Raw genomic sequence first — 11,302 nt, forward strand, 5'->3', positions numbered from 1 at the left:
GCCATGAATTATAAGCATTATCGCTATGCAGGAGTGGATCCAGAAAAAAAAAAAAAAGTAATGACAATAAATTGAGCAAAAAAATACATTCAAAAACGTTAAAAAGAGCTGTTCTTATCTCGCAAAGTTGTTGAAAAGTGGGTGTTTGGCGTTCCTTATAAAATACTTCATTTCTTAGACACCTTTATTTTTCTTTTATCATAACCATTATATTTTATTCCATTTCACACCCTTGGACATTGATAAACTATTTCAACTGAAATCAATCGACATTTTTTCATTTCATAAATTAATTGAAATAGTTCCATATAGTTTCAGTACAAATATTTTTACAAAATTGTCAATTTCACAAAAATTGTTAATTTTGAGCAGAATATATAATCAATAATTATTTATTCAATCAAGCAATAATTATGTTTTTACGAAAACTTATATATATTATTACATTTTATTAATATCATAATTATAGTATGCAATTGCCTCATTTTTTTAAAAAAAAATTTATATTTATATTTATATGTATTTATTTATACTAACAAACTTCGTGTTGCACGAATTTGTATACGTAAAAAAATTTCAACTCAAACATACTTAGTTGGAATTAGGTTTAAGCCTAAGTTTTGCCCAATTTTTTGCCCTTCCATATTTAATCAAAACATCTTTGAAACTTGATTTTACTGGTAGCCTCATGGCTCTAGCGTGAAATCATTAACCCTCGTTGTTGTTCAATTTTTCAAGGTTCAACTTTTTGGTAAATTAAGAGAAGAGGAAAAGAAGCAGAAACTACTAATTGATGTAAAAGTTGTTTAAAAATTTCTTTCATTCCCTTGACAATCATGCTACTTTAACAAGTTTTTTTTACTGATCGATCATCGATTCTTAGGTAAGACTTTCTTTGATAAATTATGCGTAGTTCTGCTTCTGAGACTCTTTTTGTTCGTTCGCCGTTTGAATTTTGTTTTGTATTTCAGACATTCAATCAGATAAGTCGAACTTTTAGTGCTATATGATATATGATACTATTGCTTCTATGGCCTTCTCTCGTACTTTTTAGGTCCTCAAATTGTTACATTTTTCTTAAAACGTTAAAAATGAAGCAAATTTGTCAGAAACATAAGAGCAATTATCAATAAGATTTAGTGTTTGACATTGTAAGATTTATTTGAAAGGGGAGAATTTGATTTTTCATTCAAATTCATGAAAATTACATCTATCTTGTTAGAATTTTCATACTACGACATTTGGCCTATATTACGTCTTCTTAGAATCTTATGGTATGGCTCAATTCTTCATTTTCAAATTTAGATTTTCCTAAGCAATTAAACATTTGAATATAATTCCAGTTGCCAATCATGCTTCAAATTCTGGTTTTAATGGATTGACATTTCAGAATCCTAATCACATAAGGAAAAAGGCTTTCCTGCTAAATGGAGAAGATTCACTTGGTACATGTTAAAATATAGATTGATCTTTTGCCCATGGTTGTTGCTCTTGTTTGCTCATTTTTGGTATTTGTCAGAGTATATAATATATTCTGAGGCCATCAGCTTAAGCTTTTGGTTAAATTAGTTCCTTGACATGGTATCCGGGCCGATAGTTCGATCAAAAATTAAAAATGGTAGGTTCGAAAAGAACAGCGTTCCTACCCTAATTGATTACTCCCACATGCGAACTTGACGAGGGTTCGCATGTGAAGAGGGGGTGTTGGGATGATTTATCCCACATCGACAAATTGAACATGGAGTGTACACTTTATAAGTTATTGGAGTCATTTTAACCATTACCATATGATTTTGGGATAGTATAAATCTCCTTGGCTTATGAAGTGTGTGCACCTCGTATTTTCCCGTTAATATGCTGATATTAACAATAAGTCCAGCCTAAATTGACATGGTATCAGAAGCCAATGTGACAAGAGGTCACAGATTTGAATTTCAACCACCCTCATATAAAGTGGAATATTTAGCACTAGGTATGAAGAGGGTCTGTGTTGCATCCACACTTCTAGTCCAAAAGGCTCTCACGTGAGGGGGCATGTTAGAGTATATAACATATCTTGGGGCCTCAACCATCAGCTTAAGCTTTTAGTTGAGTTGATTCTTTGATAGTATTTTAAAATTTTCGAATAAAAATTTCTCATCTAGGAAAAAGTATTCCATCATTAGTTTTAAGTGAAAGAGTTAGAAAGCAGTAGAAATCATTTTTTAGAATATCGAATCACCAAATGTTAATATGTAGTTCAATTTGGAGGATATTTTGTTAAAGATTGATGATTGTTTAAATGTTGGTGTTTCCTCCACCCTATGTTAAAGTTAAAAAGAAGAGGCGTGGGTAGCATTGTGGGGTAGTTTGAGTAGAATTATACAGTTTAGGTTGAAATATATTGATATGATTCACACAGGAAAAGCTAAAGCATTCTCTGTAAAAGAATTGCCTTTTTTTTTATTTTTTGATTTTTTGATTTAGAATAGCCTTTTTTATGAAAAGTTACTAATGCTACTAATTAATAATTATACTTCCTAATGAGACATGCTTTCTCACCATGCCTTCTTGGGATCTCTAAATTTGGCCTAAATCCCACCTAAAGTTTTCCAATTACTTGATTTATTGTAAAGATTTTGGACTTTAGGATGGTAACTGCATTTTAACTTGGCCTTTCTTCTTTCTTGTTCAATTTTTTAATGAAGATAATGCCCTGATTAATTATTGAGGTTGTATATTTTATCATCTGATTAATTATTGAGGTTGTATATTTTATCATTTTTCTATATGCACATTATGAAATTGGGTGTTGTGTTCTCCTACTTTACATCTTTTTTATAACCTATTGGGAACTTCTTTTCCATGTAATTTGGGATTCAAAATATATTGTGAAGGTTTCAATATATTGTGGCTTTCAGCATATTTAAACCGAAACCATAGATTGTCACAAGCTCACAGCTTAAATTCTCAAATGTGTCAACTTGATTTAATTCTAGCTTCATTTGGATCTGATTGCATATCTACAACTTTCACCTCAAGTATAGTGTAAAAACAAGACCGCTTTGTATTTTTTAGCAACTCCAAATTTACTGGCAACTCCAAAACGATGACTGTCCCTGCAAATTCAGGTAGACATAATAGTACTCACCAGCAAATATCTAATACTCCCTCCTATTCTACTCATTAGTCCCATTTATTTTTTTCACTATTTATTTATCACTCTTAATTTGTATTTTATTCTTAGTCTATAAGTTAAAACATAGTCATGTAAGATCTTGTTTAATTCGTCTCAATACAAAAATTATTAATATTAATTTTTTATAATTTTTAATAAAAATAATTAGAGATATTAAATATTAAAATATTATCTTGATAAGTGTGAAAAATTAAATGAAATAATGGGTTGAATAGAATGCTAATATATTTCTCTTTTGATAGTTAAGGAACCTTCGTAATGGTGTGCCCCCGAAAAATCCGGGAAAAAGTATTCCATCATGGAGTTTCTGCTGTCATAATCTATTATAGTGGTTGTTCCATTTACTGATTTATATTGTTTCTCCTGCGTGTAATATCTCATCATGGAGATTTTCTTGAGTATCATTTATCATCACAAATTAGTCATTAGAAGCATAGCATGGAAAAGATGAATAGGAAATTGGACATAAGTTCATAGATGAAATTGCATTTTCTTTCCTTGTAAATCAAAACATTAATTTAAGATGTAAGGCTTGGAGTGGATGGGGTTTTAGCCCCCCTTAAGACATGGGTACACACCGTAAAACATAGTAAAAATCTTCACCTTCTTCCCTAATACCTATTCCTTTTTACTCCCTTTAGCCCATCTCCTATTGAGAGGACACTAACTGAATGAAAAACCACTTAACACACCAAAAAAAACAAACTTGCTTGACGCAGTAGTAATAGTAGTAGTTTGCTTGTTTGTCAAACGAAATCGTCCTTAAACCTTTTCCTTGATGATGGGTCAAGAGGTCATTGATCGACTAAGGGACTTTGATCGGTTTGTCGTTTAAACATTTTCGGATGATGGAGGAAGGAGTGGTTGAGTAAGGGACTTTGATGTTCTGTTGTTTCCTTGCTCTGCAGTAGACGGCAATGCCGCCTTGGCAAATTTCGCTTCCTCACTCTTCCCCCATAGAACTTGATATAGTCCTGCTATGATCAGTACTGCTCCAAGTATCCTGTCAACATATATGTATTATTCTCAGTTAATAGGCTAATCATTATAATTAAGTCAACAATGTGACATTATCAATTTTGTAACAGAGTTATCCAACTATGTATAATGGAATGGAATACTACCTAACATGGGTCTCATTTAATTACATGATTGATATTTTGATGTTTTTTTGTTTTTATTTCCATCCATTTGAAAAATTTGGGTTATTATAATATTAGAGTTGACTACACACAAATCCGATAAAGTACCATCCTAAAATCAATGTCATTCTTTTCGAACCCGCAAATTGTTTTTTTATGAAAGATCAATTTTTTTTGTTCCCAGTTGATCGGAAATTCTCGGCACTAATACCAAGATAAATTTAGGCATGTATACAAGATACAAAACCCACACAAGAGAAGAGTTAGCTATATTCAAACTTAATGAGGTTATATCTTAAAACCAATTGGTATTAGCAGAATTAATCCATATATATATATATATATATATATATATATATATATATATATATATATATATATATATATTAGTCCATCTATGTTTTTTGGATTTGGATGCATGTGAATTATTTTTCAATACTATTTATTTATTTGTTTAAATTAGATGATTGACTAGAAAAAGTATGTGGGTGGGGGAGAAGGAGAAAGTAAAATAAGAAGAAAGGTATAAGTAGAGACCCTCCCAAGTAGAATTGTTCTCCCAAAGCAATGGAAGCCATAATAGCGACAACCAAAGTTTGAACAGGTTGATAAACAGCTACGAACACCGGGCCACCCCTATCAATGCACCATATCTGTACAGCGAAAGCAATCCCTGATGCTACCACTCCCTGCATAAATATTCATTACTTAGAAATTTTTCTAGAGAACCTAACTACTAAATATAATACTATCTCATTTCTTTTTCAACACTCAATTATTATTTGTTTAGTTGCACTGCATCACCGCATTCTTGTAAAGTGTTTAACTGGCATTCCATTTTATGATTAACATATTATAAAGTTTACACAAAAGTTAATAAAGATGAAATGTTGACAGTGCACCAAACTTATTATAACAAGGTATCTACAGAGTTACCAGTACAATAATCATGAAAATTATTGGATTTTTTTTTTTAAAGTTTTGGATTACAGTACAGGTCCAGAAAAAGAGAGAACTAACTGAGACTTGATTTTAAGACCTTGTCTGGGGAAGATTAGAAGACACTTAAAAATGTAACATATTAGGTAACCAATTCAATCAAAGCTTGATCAGCTCATGATCGTGGACTCGTTAAATTGGAATCATAAGCTAATAGTTGTGGCTACCCTATCATAATTTCTTTTTAATGATACTCTATCACTCATCTTATTAACACTATTTACAAGGATTTTCAAAAACTCAAAATTCCAAGCCACAAGTTGAATGAAATGGATTTTTCTTTTGTTTTTTCAAAAAATATGATGTGTTTATGATCTTAGTTTCGTTAACTAAAAGGATTTTGATAAAATACTTCAAATTTAGGCTACAAGCTGAATAAAATGGATTTTCCTTTTTTTTTTTCCAAAATATATGTACTAATGCTTGTATCTTTGGTGAATATTAAACATCCTGTATAAAAACACGATATTTTTAGAATTAGTTAGAATCTTAAAGGAAATTAGATGGTTGTCTTTAAACTTTGAAATGATTAACATAGTAATTTTATCAATCTCTTACTCTGGAAAATATGGATTGTCTATATATCCTAAACCAATCCATGAGTGCCTTTTCTTCTATAGTTGCCTACTAACCGGTTGATACTTTTTAGGAGCGTGAAAGCAAAATAGTTCCGCAAAAAGTGGAAGTGTTAAGGAATCAAATATATTTTGTATATTGTATAGTCCACTAAATGTCAGTCCTTTTAGGAAAGTAATGATGATTTGGATTATAGTTTGATCAATTTCCAAACTCTTGTGAAGTGATGAAAGTAAGTCATCCCCGTTCGGTTGAACATTTCAAGTATGATTCATTAAGAGACAAGGGTAGGGACACTTGATCGAACACTTCACTTTGGCCAAATTAAGTAAAATTTCTTACCTAAATGACCCTTAGAAATGGCCAACACGAACACTTAGACACGTTACTAGTCCAAAATTTCACGAGGTAACCATAGGTATGTTTTATTCATGTTATAGTGAGTAGGGATGGGCATGGGCATGGGCTCAGATTCTAAGTGTTTGAACTTGACCCCATCCCACGCTAATTTAAGGGTTTGGATCCACCTCTTAAACTCTTTCACATTAATTTTTTTAAAAAAATATATAAAAACTATTATGTATATTTGTTTGTTTGGCGTGAAAATTTGTTAGTTTATGAAATTGAAATGTGTAAGTTGTATATTTGTACTTTGAAAATTAAAAGACTTGTTGAATATTTTGTTTTAAGAACTTGAATGATGGAAAATGTTGTATATTCGGTCTCTCATTAGTATAAAGTATTAGTAAATCCTTGTTATTACTTGAAAAATGTTTAAATTACTTTATACGAGAGGCGTAAAATTAGATTAAATGTTTTTTTTTATTATCTTAAACAAAAACATAAAAATAGTTTTGGACTAAGATCTGAGCACTAGACCCACCCGTCTCTAAAGGTCTAGATCTGGCTTTATATTTTTCAAACCCTATGAATTCAGGTCCAGAAAAAATAAATATGATCTGGATTAGTGTCGAGCTGGATGCGACCCAAATCTGACCCAAGCATATCCCTATAGTAAGTACTTATTGAAAGGTATTTGAAGTATTGAGCTGCTTACCGCATACATAATGGTGAACAATTCAACACCTGAATGGAACTTCCAAGCCTCAAAATCCCTCTCAAAAATTGCAGCAATAATCACAAATTGTATCAACCCAAAAAAGCAAGTGTAGGAGGTGACTGAAAGTCTTGCTGGGTATTTCTTAAGAACAGGTGCCTGCAAAACTAGCCAACCAGACCATGATAAACAGTGTCCGATTAAGAAGATGCAGCCCAAAGTCCAGTTCTTTCCAGAAGCATCTCCTAATGAAAGTAGCATTGGGGTGCTGTCATGTAGTTCTTTGGCCGGAGAATATATGACAGGGCCTTGGTATAATGTTATTATTGTGGCCCCTGCTACACAGCATGCTGTTCCAACCACCTTCGCTATACCATCCTTTCTGTCTAGTCTTACTTTCTCTATCCTGCACAAACCACAATCAAGATTTTTATCTCTGTCCTGCTGTATTTGTCCCAGACTCATAGTTTTAGTATTAATACTCCGCGTTTTCCAGTTATACATTTAATGTATTTTTAAAATTTATATAATGCTTATCCATTGTTTGTTGTTAGTTATTACTTTAATTAATTATATTTTAGTATTGAATCCCCATCCTGCATTGATTAACCAGAAATGACTGTGCTTTCTACAATGAAACTCATAACAACACGAGTATTAAATTTTTGTGCTGCTAATGTTGGAGCTGTAGAAGACGTTATATACTCCATCATATATAGTCTTTCACACGAGTGCCTATTAAGCTTAAAGTGTATTATAAACGCATATTTTCCTCATACTTGATGCGAATATATTACACTCAATAGAACATTTGAATGAAATTTGAAACCTTTAATCTTTTATCACGTCGATTTTAATACCCTTCTCAAAAACCAACTCAACTAAATTCTTAAACTAATAATTAGAGCATTAGTATAATATGTCATATGGATCATCATTTACAACATGGTTTCTGTCTCATGTGTGTACTTGTGTGATGTTTATGAGGATATAGAAAATGTGACCTGAGAAGTGCAGCCATGAGAAAGGTGAGAGCTGGGACTGAATTCTGAACAGCAGATGCAAAAGTGGGAGACGTATGGTCCAAACCCAGTAGATAGAATCCTTGGTTTGCTGTTATCCTGTTAAAAGATCACTAGCTAGGTCAGTAATATTTTCATGACATCCTTTTATGAATTTTTCTTATTTGACTGCATGCACTAAGTTTGTCATAGAGAAAGTCTTTGTATGGACATTGTATACCGATCTTAAAAGGTATTAAAATAGCAAGTATTTTTACTTAGATAAGTACAATCAAGTAGAATCACTGGAAAATACTTGCTATTTTGGATTTATGTACACTAAAATAGTGTTTAGTGTGGATTAAATCTATGTAAGGTTTTTACTTTGTTACATGATTGTTTATATGTGATACATACCCAACAAGTGCCAGAAAAAAGAACTGAACCATGAAGGACATAGTCATAGCTGGCCTCTTGGACCTGATAGAGAAACGGAAGATGAATCAAAAGGAAAAAAAAAAAGCAATTAGCACTGCTATTAGAATGTAAAGTTTTAATACATAAATTTTAGTTAGAAAAAGAAAACTAAAAAAAAAGTGATTTATGATCATACTTTTCAAGAAAATAGGCAAAGGGAAGAAGGAGAAGTAAAGCGATGATATTTCTGTAAACAGGGAAGACAAGTTTACTGACTCCCATGTTAAGGGCAGCTCTAGAGACAACATGAAACCCGGCATAACCAAACTGCAACGCCAGCATAGCGCCATGCAGTTGGAACTTCTCGGGTATGGAACACCACATCCTTTTAGAACTAGAGACACCACAATCCGCCATTGATGCCAATCCTATACTAGTTCAACAAGATATGGATAGGAGAAAAAGAAAGGGAAAGAATGAAGAAGATGTTGAGATTATTGGACCAAAGTTTGGGGTATAAATATAAGAATATAAGAGGAATTAAGGGGAGATTTGGGATTGGGTCCCTACTCCTATAAGCCCTACATGTGGGACCTCTTTCATTTTAAAAAAATAAAAATAAAAAAGGGTTCCAAATGTATTTGGTTGTCTTCCACAGATAGGAGTATCTTTAGTGTTGCTAAGGTGAAAAGACATAGAGTATGTTTAATTGTAAATAAGGAACAAGGTTCTGTTTGGAAGCATGCCAATAATCATGGGTAATAGAGAGAGTTGGCAAAAAAGGGAGAAATGAAAGAAGAGAGTGGTATGAAGCCGCCATTGATGGAAAAATAGATAGCATGCACGCACGAGGGGTGGTGGGTTACTCCTTCCCATGCGTGTCTTCTCTTAATACTTACTACCCCACTATCACCCTCCCACCTCTCATTTTCTCTCTCATTCATTCACTTGTCTTCTTCATCCTGTTGTTTCTTTTGTAAATTAATTAAATACTTCTATCATTAATAAATTTACTCAATATTACAAAAGTATTAATTAATTGTTTTATTTTATTTTAATACATCTACCTTACTGTTCTTTTTTCCCCTTTTCTTATCTTCAATGCTTGTATGGTCATAGGTTGATCTGTTGCATATTGAATAATGTGTTGCTCAAAGTGTCTAAGATTATGGACAACTTTTGGAAAAATTCGTGTATTCAATGTATTATTATTCTTTATCACTTGGAATTTCGAAAAATGTGTTTCCTCAAATTGTTTAGAAATTTGCTGCCATTTTTTCTATAGATTATCCACTAGATTTCTTATTATTAAACTAAAATTTTCTTAATTGCTATTAAAGAACCATATATCTTATTAGAGGTGAAACACGTACATACTAAAATCGTAAATCGAACCAAATCAAATCAAATAATAAAAATATAGTTGGTAATTTTTGAAATTTGGTTTGGAAATTCAATAAACTGAAATAATTGTGTTTTCATTTCAATTTTTTGAAAGGAAATCAAAAATCGATTTATTGAATCAAAATATTTGAATGTTGTATACATAGGCCCATTTAGTTTATAAAATCGGCCCAAAACCTAAAAAACTACACGCCTAATCCAGTAATCCTAGCATCGTCCTTTCCTCCTTCCTCATTTAGTTTCTCACCCTAAACCTAATACCTCTTTCATTCTCATTTTCTCTTTCTCACGCATACCAACAGTCATTTTCCACCTAGCCGCAACCTGCAAACCCCTTCTTCCTTATTTCTCTTCTAATCTATTCTTCACCTTTGAGTTTTAGTCCTACTCTTCAAGGTTACACTTTACACCACAAATTTAGCTTACAATAACATAAGAATTAGCTCACACTTACAAGCCGATCTCATATGGCGAGACAGAAATATTTGTTGCCAAACAAGGCGAAAACTTTGGCGAGAGAACTACATGTCGCCAACTTGGCAACAACTGTTATGGCGCCAAATTTATCGCCAATTTTGGTGGCAATAGTGACAATTGTCGCCAATGCTGTTGCGTAAAATAAATTTTGAGGGTAAATCAAATTTGAATTTCCGAAAGCGGAGAGCATTCGTTTATAAAACTAAACGAAATCCTACGGTTTTTTCATTCGAAGTGAACTAATAATTATTCGACATAGCTTAGTTTTCTTTTATATTTTATTTTTTTGTTCACAAACAAAGTATATTTTGTTGATTTGAAGAAAAATTGTAGACAAAATAATCAAGTATTTTTTTTCCTAATAAAATACTTAAATTTTTCATGTTTAATATGTAATTAAATAGTTATTGATTATCATAGGTTATCTACGTAATAATGGCAAATGATGATGACTATTTTTTTCTAATAGAAGTTGGATGTATAAAAGGCACTTCGATGTTTGGGTGTATAATATACTCCTTTCTATTCAAGCTATTAGTCTCATTTGACTTTTGACACTATTTATTAATCACCCTTGACTTGTATTTTATTCTTAATTTATAATTTATAACATATTCTTTGATTCGTTTCAATGTAAAAATCACTAATATTAGCTTTTTACAATTTTTAATTATGCAAAATTAGAAATATTAATGATAGAAATTTTTGAATTGGCAAATGTGCCCATTTAGATGGGATTATTAGGGTGAATAGGAAGGAGTTATATTTTTCGAGGGGTAGAAGCTTTTTAAAAATTTGTTATTAGTAAAAGCCAAAATGTTGAAATTAGGTGCTCTTGTGTTAAATGTAGTATTGCGTTTGTCAGGGAAGAAGAGATGATTCCTTTACTCGTGAGAAATCTTGAGGAAAACTCATATGCGCGCATGGTGCACGATGTTGCTTCCAGTGCATTTCCAGAAACGTAACACAACTTTTTCCTTCAAAATGATTTCCTTCAAAATGATTTACCCTTTAAGAAACAACATCACCTTTAGATTTAACCGAAAAGCCG

At 31.9% G+C, this 11,302-nt stretch overlaps 1 protein-coding gene across 1 annotated transcript; it reads right to left on the reverse strand.

Annotated features, from left to right (window-relative positions):
- Positions 1 to 3,637: 3,637 nt before the first annotated feature.
- Positions 3,638 to 9,069, reverse strand: LOC130811525 (protein WALLS ARE THIN 1). The gene is made up of 6 exons (XM_057677850.1): positions 8,567 to 9,069; positions 8,371 to 8,433; positions 7,957 to 8,073; positions 6,953 to 7,358; positions 4,858 to 5,009; positions 3,638 to 4,181 (listed from the first exon to the last, which is right to left on the reverse strand). Exons 1-6 carry the CDS (start codon positions 8,785 to 8,787, stop codon positions 4,010 to 4,012), a joined length of 1,131 nt encoding a protein of 376 aa, XP_057533833.1. The 5' UTR covers positions 8,788 to 9,069; the 3' UTR covers positions 3,638 to 4,009.
- Between the last annotated feature and the right edge of the window lie 2,233 nt (positions 9,070 to 11,302).

The sequence above is a fragment of the Amaranthus tricolor genome, chromosome 4 (genome assembly GCF_026212465.1).
Source record: "Amaranthus tricolor cultivar Red isolate AtriRed21 chromosome 4, ASM2621246v1, whole genome shotgun sequence".
Lineage (NCBI taxonomy): Eukaryota > Viridiplantae > Streptophyta > Magnoliopsida > Caryophyllales > Amaranthaceae > Amaranthus > Amaranthus tricolor.

Excerpts from the sequence above, each read along its gene's own strand:
- LOC130811525 (XM_057677850.1), bottom strand. The coding sequence starts at position 8,787 with ATGGCGGATTGTGGTGTCTCTAGTTCTAAAAGGATGTGGTGTTCCATA. Across the intron at positions 8,434-8,566 it reads TTTGCCTATTTTCTTGAAAA|GTCCAAGAGGCCAGCTATGA; the intron begins GTATGATCATAA and ends TTTCTCTATCAG. Across the intron at positions 4,182-4,857 it reads GAACAATTCTACTTGGGAGG|GATACTTGGAGCAGTACTGA; the intron begins GTCTCTACTTAT and ends ATATGTTGACAG.